Consider the following 21,786-nt stretch of genomic DNA (forward strand, 5'->3'; position numbering starts at 1 on the left):
TCACTCGTGAATAAACAGTCATTGATTCTGATCAGCGCGAAACGGTTGCAGTATAAATAAACTTTTGTTCAAAATTATCTTTTTATGCGTTAACTATTTAAAGGTTAGACATATTCATAATATTTTATATTTTAATCTAAATATGAAAGTAATAGTAAAGCCAAATCTAATATAAAGATATTTGAACTTGATCTTGGATATGTATTTTTTATCAAAAAGTTTAGTTTACCTTTACAGTCTGCATCATTTCTTCTCGTGCAAATATCTTCGAACTGGAATAAAGAAATTATATGTATACAGCTGTTCAGATAACTCATACTTAAAATATTGTCTATTTGTTCTCTTCAATGGTATACTGGGTTATTGAGCACTTTTGGCATATTTTATTAAATTTATTTTAAGAGTATTTGGAATTCCGAAATCACTTTGACAATAACAGAAATAATCTATAATCTAAGAGGTGTTTTTCTTCCACTCTCTATTTATCTTCTCCTGACATAAAAAAAAACATTGGAAATTCACATTTGATTTTTTTTTCAAAAGAACAAAAAAAACACACAAAAATAGTTGTGTGGTAACGACAATTACCTTATTTAATTAATCATACAAAAACGTCCTGTTTTTATCTATAAACTCTTAGTTTCTTTCACGGATTAAGTATGAATAGATACAAGTGCACGTTATTAAGTATCTTTAACACTAAAACATAGCCCTTAAATTATATACAAATCTATTTTGAAAGCATTGATTGAGGCTAACACTATCTCGTCAAATACGTTTAATGTTCTTCTAGTGAGGTCTTGCGTTTTGAAAACTACTTTTAAATGCTTTTTTTAGTATCAAATATATTAATTTATTTTGAAAATAATTTCATTCATTGTAATCACTTTCTGTGTTTTGGAGAAAAACACACTTTCGTGATCCAGTTATACAATTTAAAGTAAATTATCCTTTTCGTGGGGGATCAAATTTTGTTGTTTACATTATCCACGAAATCCACGACATTTAGTAACCCACAACAATAGTACTTTTACAGTAAATTGAGAAATACATACTCTATTGATAAACCACCTGGATTTTATATCCGTGGTTATGGTGTGACCATGGCGGCACATCCAGTCGACCTTTGTACGGTCATAGCAAGGGGATGAAATATCAAAACATACAAATTCGGTATGAAATGGTACATCATGTTTGACCTTTCCTTCAGTTGAAGTCACTCTGTAGCTTTCAAGGATACTAACTAGCATGTCTTTCAGACATTCCAGGATACCTGCAGAACTTTCACGTTTAATACTTGATCTTGATAACCGGTGACAAAGATATACATCTACTCTGTCTTGCCTCAAAACTAAACAGAGATCTATATCTGGTTTCACACTGAGTATAACCAATCCGGAAAACAACATCAAAGTTCCATCGTAGTTTTGAATTGGATAGATGTTAATGCAGGAAGCAATTAACCTGTTTCCAATAGCGCTAGGCAAAATCTTGCTGTTAAACTTGATGGAGAGTCCAATAGCATTTGAAGCAATCCTCTCGTCCAAAAACTGTGTTTCAAAAACAGTTTTAACAAGGCTAGGGACATAAAACACGTCAGTCTTTATTAATGCTCCTGATTCACCGTATTGCCTTGGGGTGGCTATTATATCAAGGTGGCCCATAAGTGATAAAAGATACTGCTTATGTTTTAAAAAGTTCTTTTTTCCATTCCATATGTCATTTATGTCCGAAAGCAACAAAATACCATTCTGATTCATCGACTGAATTGCTTTTTGGCGTTGACCTTTGCAAAATCTTATATCTGTTACAAAGGAACGTAGAGCATCAACCAAAAACTTTGGTGAAATTACAATTTGATCACGAAGTCCAGGCAGTGAAAAGTAGATAATTTCTCCTTGTGAGTGGTTCAACCTAAGAAAAAGACCGAGTTCACGGTCAGACAATTCTTTAACAGGGTTTTCATGATTGATAACTCCCAGTGTTTAAATTGACATTACTGTTTCACCTTTTTCAACCTTTCGATTAATCATCATCTTAAGATGTATCCAGGCCTTTGGAAGCTTCTCTCCCCAAGATGGCTGTGTAGATAGCAAGTCGACAAGAATTTCTTTCATCACAATATATCCTGGATCTTTTGGAGCCATTGCATTTATGAATATCTTGTGTTCTAAGACAAGATGTTTTGTTGCTGGTGTGTTATCAAACATATTTTCTATCTCAGAAAATATTGTTTCTTTGATTCTGTCTACCTCTTCCTGGCATAAAATGAAACATTTCATATTCGCAATTAATCAATTTCTTTAAAAATCAGTTTAATAAAAACAACGGAAACAATAAAAAAACCATGTGTGTAACGACATAAATGGCATATGGTAACGAAAACAAAAATGAGCTGTGTTTAACGAAAATAATTTGTGCTCATTTGTCTTCATTTGTATGATACTTGAGATACTTCAGAACTGGAATACAGTTTTCTTCGGGACTTGGTGTAAAGAACATTGACGAAAAAATAAAAAGTTATAAATAGCAGTATTTTTTCCCGAAATTTATTTCTGTGAATTAGCTTGTTCCGCTAGATCTGTCGCACAACGGTAGCACATATTTAGTACAAAGAAAAGGTTTTTTTTTGCACCCGTTCGTCCGATGTTATCCTGCACAATAAAAATATGGGAACATATACCTTTTTCACTTTATCTTTATGAGTGAGAACAACCAATATCTTTGGGAAATATTCTGACGTTCCTTTCGAATAGGACACTATTGAGCTGACCCAGAAAAGTGTAAAGCCTTTAATAGTACAAAAGACCATTTACATGTAGATATCAAATATATAGAAGCAAAATAACGTATAATAGTTTACATTTATGAGTACCTAAGAGTAGTGTATGTCATCATTTTTCTATATATTGTGTTCCTTCTGTCGTATCATATTTACATTACTCCAGGAACTCATCGTCCTGAACTATGTATATCAACGTTAAACTACGTTTTGAATTAAATTTCAATGTAAAACTTCCCTTTCTTTTCAGACCACGATATTTAAGTACAATTCAATACATTTTTGCTTGTTTACACATTGTTATTGTGCACATAGTTCTGAAATGATTACCGAAGAGATCTTACAGTCTTTAGCCGTGTTATCTTATAACAAAATAAAATATATTTTTCTTCTTAGTTGAATAGTACACCAGAATTTACCTCTTGACGTCGGTTTCCCATGTCGTCCAGGAATAAAATGTTCCGTCTCAATCTCCTCATCAAAGCCCTTGCTGCCATCAAGCACAAGAATGTAGATTCCCCTGTATGTAAGAAAAGACTGATGCGTGGAGTAAAAGGCAGATTGGCCTCCAAAGTCCAGCATATTTACAGGCGCCAATGAACTTTCAATTAAACCCCTTTTCCCTCTTCGTATGGCCTCTTGATGCAACTCTTCCATTGTTGAAATATCACACTTTTCAATACCAAATGTTTGTTTTAATCTGTGCAAGAAAGATTTCTGATTTCTGACATAAATTGCTTTTGTTTTTATACCCTGTGTTTGACCCATCCGAGTTATATCTACAATTGTTTGAACTCTTGACGGTAACTCATCATCCCCGTCCTCATTTAACCAACTGTTACCAGCTGTGGTGGCCATATTTAAGTCATCCAAATCTGGTATGATCAATTTAGGTTTTCGTACAAGGTCTCTAAATCCCAAGTCTTCTACATCTAGTTCTGTAAAGAAACATAGGAAATATCAAACTGAAACGTATATTACAAAATATAGATAACGTGATACATGTTTTTTTATCATTTTATTGTGGTTAGGTGAAGTACAAAAATGGAACAGTGTGTGTTTAAAACAAGTAAAACATTTTGTCCAGTGAAGATGAGACTCGTTCATAATTTGTCCCCAACATAACAGTTTTGATTTTTGTCGCATTATATCAGTCCCCTTGTTTCCAAAGAAGTGTTTGTTGCTTTTGTTAATGAATCATTTTATACCCCATCATGAAAATTGAAGCTCATCAAATGCAGACAAAAGCAATGAATACATTGCTATTATGGTCAGATTCATAAGCCCATATTTCATTATTTGTCCACAAGATAACAGGAAATATGTATAAAGCGTCAATAAAAAATACCAATGCAATGAAATAAATGATAATATCCATTTATTTTTTGTAATATATGTATCATGACTCAGTAGCTATATGGTACTCTGTACATCAGTAATGACGACCAAAACGGAACATTACTGATTATGCCTAACCATTTTATTTCATTTATTTAGACATCTTACGTCCTGTCAAGCTGCAAGGAATATGGAGAGATGCAATCTTGATTTTTTCATCGGAAACTCTGTCGTCAGGACATATCCTGTTGTACTTTGGACCACCAAATGAGGATGACGACCATCGGAACGGTGAAGGATTCTTACTGAATATAACAGCTAAATCATCGTTTATAGAATAGGATCCCATGAGTGGTAGAATTATCGTAGCACGTTTTATGTCGAAAGAATAAAAATTCATAATCATTCAAAGTTCGACAGATATGGCAGACGAAGATACCAAAGAGGAGTTATACCAATAGCTCCAATCTACCATTGACCGAATCACACTCTAGATATACTAATCATTATAGTTGACATAAATGCTTAAGTTGGAAAAGATAACACAGGAAGAGAGCTCGCCGTAGGTTAGAAGGGAATCTGTAATACAAATCACATTGCGGACTTTTTTACCAAAACGACGTTGTCATAGCAGGCACAAAATTCACAAAACAACTTAGCTGTCACCAGATATGAGAACGAAAAACCACATAGTACATATCCAGGCGATAGAGAAAAAGCATGATAGTTGTCAGAACTACTGAGGGACTGACAAAGCATCCGTCCACCAACTTGTTGTTGCCACATTTAAGATCAAAATATCCAGGAATCCTAGACAAGACTAGGCCACGAACAGGAAATACAACATTTACAAAATTATGAACAGGAAATTTAGTATTAAGAGTAATCGCTTCCTACAACTTGCAGAAAATGATGACGGCTAACTGTAAACAAGATGGGAGAGAGTAAGGTTCCCATTAAGCACCTCATATACGGAAGAGTTAGGTTTTCGAAAAAGGGGCATAAGATATGGTTATCAAATGATACAATTGAGGCAAAAGATAAACATAGAACAGCCAAGATACAACTCGAACAGACCAAAACGAGATCCCAAAAAGAAAAGTGGATACGAATCTTAGGGAAGAAGTCAGGAGAATTAGACATGAGAAACTACATCAACCAACTAGCACCAAAAATGTAAGATGCCATGGCCAGGAATATACACCAAAACAGTAAAAGATAAATATGGCAACATTTTAACAAAATTAGATTAACATATTGAGAAACGGAAAGAGCATTTTGCCGAACTTCTGAATGGAGAATTACCAGACCTACGTAATATACCACCTTGAGAATAACCTGACATTGAAACTATTGCAATGGACGAGGAAAGATAAATCCAGAATTCACATATGATTACTGAAACTGTTGGAAATCATATGGGAAAAGGAGGAGGTACCTGAGGAATGGAAGAAATGTAGAATACATCATCAAACTATCGACAACGGGGGACTGGTGCAACTTGAGATGTTCAGCCACTCTTTGTTCCAAATAAAGTTATCGCTAAAGACATATTGGAACGTATCAAAGCAGCAATTGATGCAGTCTTCCGTGATAAGCAAGCAGTGTTCCGATACGGCAGATCATGCACAGACCAAATTGGCACACTTCGCAATATCATCAAACAGTAAATAGAATGGCAGTCAGTTCTACATCACTACGTTTGGGTTCAAGAAGGCTTTTGATTTGATTGATGGACAGATTGTTTAGAAGTTACTGCATCAATATGGTATTCCTGACAAAATAGTAAGATCAAATAAGGCATATACAAGAACAACACATGCCACGTCACCCAAAATTTTACACGCTACCCATCCTTCAAAGCGCATACAGGGATTGTCTACTTTCAGCTTTAATCTAGTCAATATTTATCAACTGGATCACGAAAGCCTCACAGTTATAAGCTAGATGCATTCAATGGCCACTCACTACCAAGTTTGAAGATTTATACTTCCCGGATGATGTGAGCTTACTATCCCACAACAGCATATGCAAGAAAAAACAGCATCCTTGCAGGAGACAGCCAAAGCAAATGGATTGATCGTCAACATTAATTAACAAAGTCCCTAAGAATTAACACCTATGACAACTCTTCAAATATCCTTGACGATATACCCATCGAAGATGTCAACATGTTCACCTATCTTGGCAGTATTGTTTCAAAAAGCGGTGGCGATGACAAGAACATCAAAGAGAGACTTGGAAATGGGCAGACACGCTTTTGTGACATCTAAATCTATCAGGAGAAGCACAAACATCAGTTTGAAAAAAAAACATTGAGAATATTTGATACCAACCTAAAATCCGTACTTTTTATATATCTGAGACCTGGAAACAAAGAAAAACACAGAACATGATCTCCAGGTTATCATCGACAAATGCTCGAGATCAATTCTTAAAATCAGAAAAAGTCACAAATGCAGATTTTTCAGAGAGTAATAAAAATATTCCATTAACTGATACCATTAAGTAACGTGAATAGTAGTGGATCGGACCCATCTGAAGACGTCCACATAACAATATCAAGAAACAACAGGAATTCTGTAGGCAAGAGAAGAAGGGTACGACCGGCAACCACCTGCAGGCAGACGATTGATACAGAGCTGAGGACATGTATCCAATCATTGGACAAGGCAAATAGATTAGCCTTAGACCGACTTAGGTGCAGTACTGTTGTGAATGCTCTCTGCCCAAATAAGAGAATTCAGGAATAAGTCAAGTAGGCCAAAATATCTTATTATAAAACATCTAATATACACCGGGCAAATTGATAATAAGTTTAATCAAAGTATACAATTGATATGACCTGTTATTTCAAAGTCATAATTAGTAATATTTTATATAAAAAATGATGAAGTACATTTACCTGGCTATAACCTTCAAGTTTCTAGAAAAAAATCTCCTAGTCATGTTAAAATTAAATTTAATGACGGATGTTAACACCATTTTCTAACAGTCATAACGGAAATAACTTAAAAGGGCGACCAAGGCAGTGTGGGGCAAAATTTTCCCATTTGTCAAAGTTTATTTTTGTATTTTCAAATTAATTTATTAATTTATTAGAAATTACAAAGACATGTATTCAGAAAATGAATGTTTTATTTTATGTCACTACAAACGTTGAAATAAAGGGAAATAATACCTAGACCAGTGCGCAATTTAGTTAATCTTATAGGGAAAATATATTATTATACATCCACTTTTGATACAGAAAAATCTCTGTTTTCTCTGGCGTCATGATAATGTTAACAATGCACTTGAACAACAATGGTGGTTGGGTTTTATTTATCATAGGATCTGCCTAGTCTCTACAAGGACAAGCTCATAGTTTTGTTAAAAAATACAGTATTTTTTAATATGGGCAAATGTACAATTCCACACTGTACTTCAAAATTGTGTCCTAGTTAGTTACATGTATCGATATTCATTACGCAGATATTTATGACATTCAAGGAAATCAGAATAGTAAGTACTTGCTCTAGCATAGAGAGTCAATTGTAAAATATGAACATCATACGTTTTTTTTTAATTACTTAAAATAACTTTTTATTGGAGTAAACCTTTTTACATAGCTTTCTCAACACTTAAGTCTGATTTTGTTCAACCTGAAAATGCTGCCATAGAATTACATTCTCTTTAACAATGACAAAAATCGGTCAGCCTATACACGTAAGAATAACTGCGGTTGTACATCTTTTGGATAAGAAAATCATAATATTTTGATACCGTATAGAGTAACCGCAAATTATAGTCTTGATATTCTTTCGCGAAAATAACACTAAAAATCAAACTCATATGATATTATTACCTATAGGAATCCAAGATTTCTTTTCCATATCTACTGCAGCACTATAGGTATGAAGATCTATACCTTCTGTTGGTTTTCTTTTCTTGCTAATTTTTTTCTTGATCAGAACAGATGTTATAGCTGTTTTGCCAACCGCTTCGTAACCCACACACATTACCTTTCCAGCATATGACATATAAAATCCCGATCTGAGATTTGATGTAAACGTGGCACCGTCCTTGGAGGAAAGATACAGCAATTCTTTCGGAAGTCCTATTAAAATAATAATAAAACCGCCATAGGCAATCATTTTCCGTTTATCATGTCATGCATATGCTTGAAGCTTCTTTCTTTGGCATTTGTTTTCGATAATTTTCTATCAGATTAAACCTTGTACATAATATTATTTATTATAAAAAGTCCACACGCCTTATGAAACATTGAGATCACTCTTCCCTTGAGAGTCATTTAAGAAGGTCTTGACTGTATTTTCCTTTCGTCATGATTTAAGTACTTCTCTGTCTAAGAACCAGGCACGATCTGCATAAGTAAGGTGTGGCACAAGAAGTTAAAAATGGTTTCATTGCATTATCCAAGTATTTTTAAATCATAACCACCAGAAATAACCATAAAATATGTTTGCATTTGTAATATATTGATAGGTCAATTTAGTTGAAATGCACTATGAAAAAATGGCGGGAAAATTTCTCTGCACGTTTTCCTTATATAGGCAGCCAACAAATATTCAAACCACAGATGTTGAGGATAAACTTGAATAGCAAATTAATGACCTTCTTCAGTGCCTTAAATAAACTGAGTGTGTATGAAAGTAAATGGTCAGTGAACACAACTCTCTACCTAATCAGTTGAATACCTGTGACGTATTTAAATTTTATTGACAATTAACAAAGATCTTGAACATTGTGTTATAGACACACGTTGTGTGCTGATCTTGAACATTGTATAAAACTAAAAATATTTACAAATACTGTAATAAGAAACTATAGAAAATAGGAATAATTTAATGTTTTTATATTAATACCGTATGAATGTAAGACACGGCGTTTTTTTATCCAAATCCCTCCCGCTTCACTCTCTCTGTAGATCGCTCCAGTTCCTGTTTTGTTCCACGATAAAGATTTGCATTTTGTTGAAATCATCGAGGCAGTGGTTTGGTAATGTGCAGTGTTGTCTCACTGGGTTTTTTTGTTATGTCTTTCCTGTGTCCGTTCAAGCGCTTTAGAAAAGGCTGATTCACCAACATATTGCTGGATCTGCAAAATGTACCACAAAATCTCTTTCAAAATTTTTAACTTCTATACTCACAACTGTCAAAGAGGGTCTGCAGTCCTACCACAATACTTGTTACTCCCTTAGTGGTATTAATTCAATGTGGATCCTGAAAAATTTCGAAAGATCTTTTGGAGACAATCAGTTCAAGACTATTATCTGAATATAATAGCATTAATACCTATGATTTTTCAACACTGTATACTTCTATTCCCCATACTGAGTTAAAATCCCGACTTAAAACATTACATATCGTTTTTTTTCCAAAAAAGATGGTACACCTAGATACAAATATATAGTTCTTGGTAGAGATTCCTCATACTTTGTAAGAAATAATTCCAAATCATCATCCAAATATACAGAGGAAAATGTTTACAAAATGCTGGAATTTTCAATCGACAACATCGTGGTGGACGTGTTTTTCAACAAACGGTCGGCATTCCAATGGGAACAAATTGTGCTCCTTTACTCGTTGACCTATTCCTTCACTCTTCTGAGGCTGACTTTATAGCCGATCTGATCAGGAAGAAAGAATATCGTTTGACTAGATCCTTCAATCTCAGTTTCCGCTATATAGATGAGGTATTATCTTTAAACAATCCTAATTTCGGGGATTTGATACATCACATCTACCCAAAAGAACTCGAGATAAAGGATACTACAGACACTGTGAAGTCAGCCTAATATCTTGACCTACACCTAGAAATCGATGGTAAAAGAAAACTACTGACCAAACTTTACGACAAACGTGATGACTTTTCATTCAGAATTGTCAACTTTCATTTCATCTGTAGCAACATCCCTTCAGCTCCTGCGTATGGAGTGTTATATCACAACTCATACGTTATGTCAGAGCTTGCCGAAACTACGCAGACTTTTTGTATCGCGCTAAAATTCTAACAAACAGGCTTCAGGAACAGGGTTATGTTGCTACAAGATTGAAGTCATCACTACAGAAGTTTTATGGTCGTCATCATGAACTCGTGGATCGTTATGGTGTATCCATCAGCACCATGATAACTGATTTCTTCAACGGGTCATAGTTTTCCTTTCCTCGTTTGTCTACCCCGGACTTGACTTTTTTTGAGCAACTCGGCGGGTGTTTCTAGAAAAGCAGAGGACGCTTACCCTACCGGTGCACCTGGTCCATGCTCCCAGTTTTTAGTGGAGTCCGAGTTGCTCATTTACTTTAGTTACTTTGTTAGTATGATTTTAGTTACTTTATGTTCTTTGTTGTGTATGTCTGTTTTCAATGTCTGGTCTTTGTTCCTGGATTACATTCTTTTGATTACCGCTATAACCTTGGTTCCCTTTATTACTCTTTAACCTTGCTGAACTTCTTACATATAAGGGACTGTTGCAAGACCTAAAGTCATGACCATATTGGTGGGCCCATCTCCACCATGCGAATAGGTTCATTTTTCATAATTTATTTTGTTCGTTTCAACTTTGATTTGATACCATATAAACACTTGTTTTTTTAGGTCAAAGGTCACTTACAGTACGTGTGCATGTGATCCATTTTCTCAGTTTTAAGGAGGGAGCGAGTAGTTCATTTATCCTTCAGTTATCAGTATGTGATTTTGTTTTAGTGTTATGGTGTTTTGTCTGATGGTAACACATAATACTCGCTTTTATGGACTGAAGCTTTATTAGAATTGATAAATATTTCAATATTCTCTAAAATGCCTACTATAATTTAACGTTTTCACGTGATCTGTTTCTTAGTTTTTGGTGTGTAATTTCTCTGTATATTTTATTTCCATGCGTATTTGTATTGATATTCCCCTGCCCCTTTTTTTAAAATAATGTATTTCATGTTATCTTTATCCTCTATATCCTAAATGACAACACCATTAACAGTTTTTTTCTCCTGTTTCATTCATTAACTGGAATATGATATCAAGTTTTTTTTCTAAAATTAAGCACTCAATGTCTAAATCGTTTAGATAACTAAATTATAACTAAAGATTTATCTTTGTATTGAAACGCCATGCATTATCTCGCTACCGTTATTTTTATTTGTAATAAATGATAAGTAACATTTTGGTATAAAACACACTTAAACTTTAAATGGGTAATCCCTAATTTATTGAGTAAGAAAAGGTAATTGAGAAAGTTGGACACAACTCAACACTGGGAGCATGGACCAGGTGCATCGACCTAAGGGTAAGCGACCTATGCTTTTTCTAGATTCATCCGCCGAGTTGCACATAAAATGTCAAGTTCGGAGTAGACGAAACTGTAGGGAAAACGATGACACGTTGGGCAAATTAGTTTTCATGGTGCAGATGGATACACCGTAATGATCCTTGAGTTCATGATGACGATTATAAAACTTCTGTACTGATGACTTCAATCTTGTAGCAACATACCCCTGTTCCAGAAGCCAAATTGTAAGAAATCTGGTGCGATGCAAAAAGTAGTTACGGCAAGCTCTAGCATAAAGTTTGAATTGTAATATGAAGGTAACATACGCAGGTGCTGGAGGGATGTTGCAACAGATGATAGGAAAGTTGACAATACGGAATGAAACGGGTTTGTCGTATAGTTTGATCAGTAGTTTTCCTTTACCATTTATTTCGAAGGGTAGGTCAAGATATTAGGCTGACTTCATAGTGCCTGTAGTATCCTTTATCTCAAGTTCTTTGGGGTAGGTGCGATATATCTAGGATTCCTTAACGACAACACATCATCTATATAGCAAAACTGAAATTAAAGGACCTAGTTGAACAATTTTGTTTTGGACCAGATCTGCTATAAAATCAGCCTCATAAGAATGAAGCAATGGGTCAGCAAGTAGAGGAACACGATTTGTTCCCCTTGGCCGTTTGTTGAATGACGCGTCTACTACACTGGACAAATATTGTATCGATAAAAAAATCCTGCATTTGAAAACATCTTCTTAAACATGTTTGGAAGATGATTTGGAAATGTTTCCTTTTTTTACAAAATGAGAGGAATATCTACCAAGAACTACATATACTTTTTTTGTTAGTAACAACGATGTATAATGTTTTTGGGTCAGGATTTTAATTGATTATGGGGAATAGAACTAAAAATCATAGGTTTAATGCTATTATATTATGATGTTAATCTTGAATTGACGGTCCCGAGGAGTTCTGTCGAATTTGTCAAAACACACATGGAATTAATATCACTATGGGAGTAACAAGTGTCGTGGTAGGACTGGAAACAATCTATGACAGCTATGAGTATAGAAGTTAAAAGTTTTGAAAGAAGTTTGATGGTACATTTTGCAGATGCACCTATGTAACGTTGGTTGTATTGACTCTTGCGGATTTGTGGAATCCAGAACATAGACTGTAGATCACAATTATCTTTAGTCTTTAGTAAAGAGACCAAAACAGGACGGCACATATTTATGATTTCCCAATATCTCTTCTTCGGAGAGTGTGGTAACAGTTTCAGTCTTATCACTATTATTTGCTACGTCTACCTCTGATAATAAACTTTGGATACAATACTTTTTGTAGATCAAAAACAATGTTGTTTTTGGGCTTTGCTTGCTGGTATATATTTGTAATGTATAGTAAAAAAAGATTTTTTGTCAATAAATATGTTAACGTGTATTTACTTACCTGAAGATAAAATTTTCTAGAAATAAATAGAAATAAACATTGTATTTATGTGAATATATTGGAGTGCTTATAATTAAATGTACCAGTACAGGCTGAAACCTATCTATTTTCAATTATCTCCCATATATCATTATAATTTTCGTTTGTGGGAAGAAAAAAAGGCTGCGATAGGCCATTATTGGTTCTGAGACCTGTAATGATCGAATATGCATGTAAGGTTAACAGGACATGACAAGTGGTTATGGTGTCTTTTGCCTAATAGACATATAAAACGATGATTTCTTTGGATAGGAATAATGTTGGAAAAATTCTTAACCTCGAAGCAATCTTTAATGCCGTGATGATGTTTCGTGGTTTAAAATTGAATTGTGAAGTTTATGGTATTTTTTTCTAGTTGCATAGAACGTAAAAATATCCCGATATCGCTGATAATAAAACCCATTAAAACGTACGATGTAACTTGTAGACACAGCACAAGTACATTTCGAAGCATATGTGTAGAACAAATGTATTGAAATCTTGCATGCCATAACTTAAAATGTCAATTCAGTAAAATATATAATTAATCCCATTATATCAAATAAAGATTTTTCACGATTCGCGATAACAATGTCATGATATACAAATAAAAGTTTAGGCACTAGATGTTCTGATTGAGATCATTAGATGGACATGCACATGGCATCCTGAATAACAAATTTGATTTACCATAACAAATGATGTTTTCCAGCTTTTTTCAAGTATTTTTTAAAACACTAGACATACACTTGTAACCAGTCTAAGTAGTTCTAGGTGTAAATATTTTGATAGGAAATTATTTGTTTATGGGCCGTTAGTGAGCCCAAAGAGGTATGTCATTTATATTATTCGTAATAACTTTCATTTTTGGTAAAACTTCAATCATATTGTAAAGGTATTTTGTAAATGTGTTTGATTGATAGTGCCAATCAGAGACCGATGTGTACTTTGTGTATTTTCTACAAGATTTTCTCTCAATAAATTATTTTCATTACTTTCAGCGTAAACACTGTTTAAATCGATTTTCAAACGTTCAATTATTCCGTTTTTAATGTTTTTCTACGCATTTTTAAATTTAACAGTAAAGTTTTATTTTAGAACACAAATAAATAACAGGCTCATAGAAGTTTCAAATAAACAAGAGGTTCCCTTGTGTTTTTTGATTGATTAGTGTTAAAATACTTTTTCATTACGAAATGTTGTTTTTAGCTTAATTTGAGGTTAAATATTGTGACTGACATATGTTTTTTACTGTAGTTTTCAGGTCAATGGCTATGATTTATGTGTCAAGGGTTTATGGTTTATGCACCAATTGTTTTACGATTTATGCGTCAATGTTTTTATGGATATATGCGTCGGTGGTTTTAATAACTATGATTTATGCGTCAAAGGGTAACGAATGATCATTGATATGCGTCTGTGTATTATGGATTATGCATTCATCTTTATGTGTATATGTGAACTTTGCGATACTTTGCGATATATACATTTGAACCGTTATACCTTAATTAATCATTGACAGTTGTACCTTTGGGTTGATACTTTTATTTTAATGCATGTGCCACCACGGAAGGATCCACCACTACCGAGACATTATATTTGTTTTTTCTATATGAACCCTTTCAAATTTACAAGTATTTTCACCCTGCCTTCAATGCTTTATGTATTTGATTTTTTCTTGGTAATTCATAATTGCATTTTCATTTCTTTTAATTTCGTTGCATTTATTTATAAAGTTATTTATATCAGTGTATATGTATTCATGCATATACATGTATATTTAGTTTAAAGTAATCAATTAAGTTAAATATACGTGTATGTTATGAATCCATGCAGAATCGTTAAAAATGCGATTAACGAGATATCAATATTGTAATCTTTACAGGAAAAGTCTGATTTTGTAGCATGTGTGATTGGATCAATATATGTTTATACAGAAACAGTATTCACTTTTTTGCCTACACTAAACGAGAGCGCAATTTTTGTTTTGTTCTCATCGAGGTTGGTTTCTGCCTGGGTTAGTGATTTAAAACAAAATACCGTTTCGATTGGAGGGGCAAGTTCTAGCTCCTATTAATACACACATTTAATACGGAATAGATCAGCCACAATATTATCTCTACTATATTCCACAATCAAATTCAAGTATGTCTTTTTTGAAATGTCCATACAAATTAAAACAGTTTTGTATTTATCATTTAAGACATTAGGTAGTTTGAGTTTTTCATAAATAATGTTAATTTGCCCCTATAATATCTTCTACCAATCAATTTATTGTTGTTGCCAGTTACAAAGATTGATGCCAATATTTACCTTGAACAGTTTCAAAACATCCTGTTGGTTGTATTTTTCTGCTAGATCAAACGCCGTCATGCCCTTCACAGTAAAAAAAAATATATTGTTTAATTGTTTAAAACACCCAAACTAAAAAGTATGCATAGTTCATAACGTTTTTTTTACATTTTACATGCGTGTTGTATTTATAAAAAATATCTTTCTTCAGATTGCATATATCGATGCATGATCCTGGATCTAGAGTATTAAACGGTTGAAACAATTTTTTTCTCATTTCCATAGAGTATAAAATATCTAATTCGTCAGAATGGTCGGAACAACAGAAATTTGTCGTAGCACAAAATTTGAAACCCATGAGGCTCCATTTTGCGTATGATACATGGTAACACATTATTGTAGCTTCTTTGCAAATCCCCAGAAGAACTCATCAATTGTGCTCCTTTTTCATATTCTTTTGGCCTTTAGTACTTATTTTAAACAATTTATTTTTTAATATTGAACTTCAAAATTTTGGTCGATGATAATTTTCCTGATTGTTTCAGTACACTTTGAAAAAAAGTCAAGTGTAATTTAAACAGCAACTATATTACAAACTTAAATGTAAAATATGTATACCGTAAAATCTTTTTCGTCAAAATCCACCCCGTTCTGCAAGAGGGTATGCGATATATTTGTGTGACCGAAAATAGCAGACAAATGGAGTGGCGTATGACCCTAAAATAATTATTATTGAAATGTGGATGAATTTATGAACATAGTAATACGCTTGCACTACACGTAAGTTCGATCAATGAAGTAAATGAAAACCCAATAAACTCTTTGAAAGCCTCCAAGCCGGACGGAAATACAGGAGCTCAAATTACTGTGTGTATCTCTTCAGTTGAATTGGCATTGGGAATTCAATTCACAAGAAGATAAAAAGAAATTTGTTTGTTCTGAAAATCACTTTTTCAATGCCAGGCCGTAATCAATTGAAGTATGTGTATTATATCCTCTCAAATAATAGCTAACATATGGTATTTTAGTACTTTATGATGAATAAGTTTAAATTTGTATTAGTTGTTAACAGTCTATTGCAATAAGTACAATTTAATGAAACTTTTGAAAAAAATCAATACATTGTCGCAATTGCAACTTTCGGACCAGGATTATGTCGCTACAAGATTAAAGCCAAAACAACAGAAGTTTTATAATCGTCATCATGAACTCGCGGATCATTACGTTGTATCCATCTACATCATGAAAACTTATTTGTTCAACGTTTCATAGTTTTTCCAACCCCTTTCGTCTACCCTGGACTTGAAATTTTATTAGCTCGGGGATGTGGCTAGAAAAACAGAGGACTCTTATCGTACCGGTGCACCTGGTCCATGCTCCCAGTTTTTAGCGGAGTCAGAGTTTATTTTTTTTATACATAGTTTGTGTTATTTTGGTTATTTAAAGTTCATCGTTGTGTTTTCAATGTCTGATCTTTGTCCCTGGATTGGGTTCTTTCAATTTCCGATAGAACCTTGGTTCCCTTGATTACTCTTTCCTATTGGATTAAATTCCAACTGTTTGCAGTCCTTATTACCTCATTCTGTTATGCCAATTACCTAATTTTCAATTCACAGTTCCCCATTCTTTTTTCCCATTCATGATGAAAATCTTTAAGAAAGGTTATTTCTTTTTTTAAAAGCATTTGACGATAATTGCTACATATCTATATGATGCCCAACTTAAATTCTCGCAAAGTTTTATGAATAAAAGAGTTCTTAAGTATCATAATGGCCAAAAATATGTCTCAATTTTTTTCATCTAGTGTCAAAAGTGTTGATTCGGATTTTGGAGTCTTGAATACACAGCAATCGAGAAAAATACTCATTTTTACTTTTATTTATTGCAGTTCCTTTTTATAGTTCAAACAAATGCAGGAAAATATTTTCAGAATTGTATTTCCACAAACATATTTGTAACCTAAAACAACATGCTTTTGAAATCAGCAAAAGATTTACAAATTTGTCCTTTAATTTAAACGAGATTTCAATTGATCATGTGGCAACGTATTGTAAAAAAGTCAAATGATTCGAGAGAATTTAGGTTCTTAAGTAAATCTTAAAAAAAAGACTTTCTAGAAATACATTTTCGGAGATTTTTAAAAATCGAATAGACTATAGTTACCTATGTTAAACATTGAAAATTTAACAATAATTACATTTACCTCGGCATTTTTATCATTCACTGTGAAACCATCTTTTAAACAGAATTCAATAGCAGGCTCAATTCTAAATCTTGCAGCAGAATGGAGTTGTGTCTTTTCATTAAAAACAGAATAAGTATTGAGTAGTAACTTATCATTTATAACTTCATAACACTTAAAAGCAATGCGCCAAAACACATATATTTGAACTAACAAGAAATAATCAGCCAACAAAAATCGTTAAACAAATCTCCTCAAGTGCATATGATGAAGTATTCTTGGTAAATGTCATTCAACGAAATTTCACTACATGTATATTTCAAAACTGCATTATTTAAAACAAAGGCTTACTTTTCCAAAATCAAGGAAACCTTTTCTCCCAAAAAAGTGATCACTGATCTCTAAAATCCTACCTCGGAAAATGCCGATGCAATACAATCTAAAGCTGTTTGGCCCTTGGACATAAAAAACGACATATATTAGAAAACCAAAAACGAAACAAAATAATATCAATTGTTATATAAAATCATCGTAAATATAACATGGAAGATAATGATTTTTAAGTTTGAAGAAAATAATAAGAATAATTTATGTAATATTATGCAACGAATGAAAAGTCTCATTTTACATTAAAATATATATTCTTATATTCAGCCTTATTGTATTAGAATAATACAATTAGTAAAAAGATAATACATCTACATCTGTTGCATCATAGTGTGCCCCATTCTGTAGAAGACATGATATGGCAGATACATTTGCCGAAATCGCTGCAAGATGCAGAGGTGTTTTTCCCTTAAAAAGAAAACAAATACATGTCAAATGTCTGGGCTAAGTACACATCTACATAATTCATTCCAAGGAGGTATTTGTTTGTTCAATTTGACCAGTCCATTATCATATCCAATATATAATTTCATTGCTCATTTCCTCATTTTCTATTGTTACTTTGTATGTATGATTTTAGTTACTTTATGTTCTTTGTTGTATATGTCTGTTTTCATGTCTGGTCTTTGTTCCTTGTTTAAAATCATCGTAAATATAACATGGAAGATAATGATTTTTAAGTTTGTAGAAAATAATAAAAATACATTATGTAATATTATGCAACGAATGAAAAGTCTCATTTTACATTAAAATATATATTCTTATATTCAGCCTTATTGTATTAGAATAATACAATTAGTAAAAAGATAATACATCTACATCTGTTGCATCATAGTGTGCCCCATTCTGTAGAAGACATGATATGGCAGATACATTTGCCGAAATCGCTGCAAGATGCAGAGGTGTTTTTCCCTTAAAAAGAAAACAAATACATGTCAAATGTCTAGGCTAAGTACACATCTATATAATTCACTCCAAGGAGGTATATGTTGTTCAATTTGACCAGTCCATTATCATATCCAATATATAATTTCATTGCTCATTTCCTCATTTTCTATTGTTACTTTGTATGTATGATTTTAGTACTTTCTGTTCTTTGTTGTATATGTCTGTTTTCATGTCTGGTCTTTGTTCCTGGATTACATTCTTTTGATTACCGCTATAACCTTGGTTCCTTTGATTACTTTTTCAAACATTGTTGTGAAAACCGAGCTTATTTGCTCACTAAACAATTTACAAAACTATATGTGGCAACGTATTGTAAAAAAGTCAAATCATTCGAGAGAATTTAGGTTCTTAAGTAAATCTTAAAAGAAGAATTTCTAGAAATACATTTTCGGAGATTTTTAAAAATCGAATAGACTATAGTTACCTATGTTAAACATTGAAAATTTAACAATAATTACATTTACCTCGGCATTTTTATCATTCACTGTGAAACCATCTTTTAAACAGAATTCAATAGCAGGCTCAATTCCAAATCTTGCAGCAGAATGGAGTTGTGTCTTTTCATTAAAAACAGAATAAGTATTGAATAGTAACTTATCATTTATAACTTCATAACACTTAAAAGCAATGCGCCAAAACACATATATTTGAACTAACAAGAAATAATCAGCCAACAAAAATCGTTAAACAAATCTCCTCAAGTGCATATGATGAAGAATTCTAGGTAAATGTCATTCAACGAAATTTCACTACATGTATATTTCAAAACTGCATTATTTAAAACAAAGGCTTACTTTTCCAAATTCAAGGAAACCTTTTCTCTCAAAAAAGTGATCTCTGATCTCTAAAATCCTACCTCGGAAAATGCCGATGCAATACAATCTAAAGCTGTTTGGCCCTTGGACATAAAAAACGACATATATTAGAAAACAAAAAAGAAACAAAATAATATCAATTGTTATATAAAATCATCGTAAATATAACATGGAAGATAATGATTTTTAAGTTTGAAGAAAATAATAAGAATAATTTATGTGATATTATGCAACGAATGAAAAGTCTCATTTTACATTAAAATATATATTCTTATATTCAGCCTTATTGTATTAGAATAATACAATTAGTAAAAAGATAATACATCTACATCTGTTGCATCATAGTGTGCCCCATTCTGTAGAAGACATGATATGGCAGATACATTTGCCGAAATCGCTGCAAGATGCAGAGGTGTTTTTCCCTTAAAAAGAAAACAAATACATGTCAAATGTCTAGGCTAAGTACACATCTATATAATTCACTCCAAGGAGGTATATGTTGTTCAATTTGACCAGTCCATTATCATATCCAATATATAATTTCATTGCTCATTTCCTCATTTTCTATTGTTACTTTGTATGTATGATTTTGGTTACTTTATGTTCTTTGTTGTATATGTCTGTTTTCATGCCTGGTCTTTGTTCCTGGATTACATTCTTTTGATTACCGCTATAACCTTGGTTCCTTCGATTACTTTTTCAAACATTGTTGTGAAAACCGAGCTTATTTGCTCACTAAACAATTTACAAAACTACAAAGTTACAGAACAGAGATAACAGAACCGTAACACTATACCAATATAAACACACATGTAATTAAAATCAAGTAAATGGGGAACCGATTATTTGTTTTTCTTGGAAGAGGAAACACACACCAAACAGTGAATTTCAGTAAACAAAAATATTGTCAGCTAACAAAACTATTGTTACAAAATTATTTTTTATAATAAAAATTTCTTTAGAGACCGATCATTATTTATCTCCAGAGGTTGCCCGGCAAAAATGTAGGGATCAAGGGAAAAATAATTATATTATTTTAAAAGAAAAAAATAATTCTGTGGATCAAAGAAAAAATAGTAATCTGTTTTTTTAAATATTTATTTATTGTTGAATTATATGATTCATATAAAATCAGTATGCACTTTAACAGGGTTCTCCACTAGTCTCAGGTTGATACCATATGTGATACAGATTTCGACATGTAATATTCAGTATCTATCATTCTAAGATACAAAATACCAAACATATGTACCAAATGTTAATCATGTCCAACAATTATCATTGTTATGGATACCGAGCACATCTACTCACTGAAATGGTCTACAAACTGAGCAAAAAGTTACGAAACAGAGATAAAATAATACTTTACCATAATAAAAACACATTTAAAATAACGGAAATAGAGAACAGAATATTTTTTCCTGAAAGAGAAACCACATCAATAACAGTTAAATTTAGTAAACTAAAATAGTTAAAGCGTACAAAAGTATTAATACAAAATTATTTGTTATAATACCAATCCTTAAAGGACCGGTTATCATTTATCTCCAGGGGTGGGCCGGCAAAACAGTAGGGGGCATAGAAATAATAGTAATGTTTTAATAGAGGGTTATAGATTTTCTGAATTATTCAAGGGGGGGGGTCGTTACTGTTTTATAATTATTTATTGTTGAATTATATAATTGATATTTATGCCAGAAAATTATAGACATATTAAATTATTCCCTGTGTATGCTTTATAAAATTTCACACATGTTCCCGCCATATTTGGTACCGAAAGTAACAGCAATGCAACTCTGAATTCTACATCAGTATTTTATGAACAACCAAAAACTGAAGGTTGAAATTTTGTTTTTACGTGATAAAATCAATTTTCTTTCACTTTTTCTTCTTTATATTCACGGATCCACTTAATTTATTTAAATTAGCAAACGATTTTCTCGAAGTACCCGATGTAAACAACCATAGGTAATGCTCAACGATTAGTATGCCCTCTGGTGGAATTTTCATTATCTTCCTTTGCACGAAAAACCTTTAGGTTAGAGTAACGTAACGGGAGGAGATACATAATTGGTCACTGGCTTCCCGGCTGTGTATATTTTGAAATCAGTTTTTTTTTCCTAATCGGATTTGCTAATTCACATTGGTCACACACATTTCATTTTTAATCGCTGACTTCCTGTTCTAAATTACGTCACACAGAATGGCAAGATTTAATATCAGGAACTGTCCAAAGGTATGACAGTTTAGAACAGCTTTTCGTATTTTTCTTTGTCAGGTTCCAGGACAGTTTCTGTGAGGAACTG

General features: G+C 32.7%; 1 protein-coding gene across 1 annotated transcript in view; it reads right to left on the reverse strand.

Annotated features, from left to right (window-relative positions):
* LOC148619881 (uncharacterized) overlaps positions 1 to 21,786 on the reverse strand; it is a 67,680-nt gene that overhangs the window by 4,908 nt on the left and 40,986 nt on the right. Inside the window, 15 exon segments of the mRNA XM_088580254.1 lie at positions 230 to 272; positions 1,056 to 2,258; positions 2,684 to 2,790; positions 3,202 to 3,720; positions 7,968 to 8,219; positions 12,839 to 12,854; positions 15,170 to 15,232; positions 15,767 to 15,865; positions 17,352 to 17,444; positions 17,744 to 17,785; positions 18,027 to 18,125; positions 18,531 to 18,629; positions 19,130 to 19,222; positions 19,522 to 19,563; positions 19,804 to 19,902. Of these exon segments, the coding sequence (XP_088436380.1) occupies positions 230 to 272; positions 1,056 to 2,258; positions 2,684 to 2,790; positions 3,202 to 3,720; positions 7,968 to 8,219; positions 12,839 to 12,854; positions 15,170 to 15,232; positions 15,767 to 15,865; positions 17,352 to 17,444; positions 17,744 to 17,785; positions 18,027 to 18,125; positions 18,531 to 18,629; positions 19,130 to 19,222; positions 19,522 to 19,563; positions 19,804 to 19,902 (2,869 nt within the window).

Source organism: Perna viridis, chromosome 4, assembly GCF_037379345.1.
Source record: "Perna viridis isolate PV_CMFRI_1.1 ecotype Kerala chromosome 4, ASM3737934v1, whole genome shotgun sequence".
NCBI classification, from domain to species: Eukaryota; Metazoa; Mollusca; class Bivalvia; order Mytilida; family Mytilidae; genus Perna; species Perna viridis.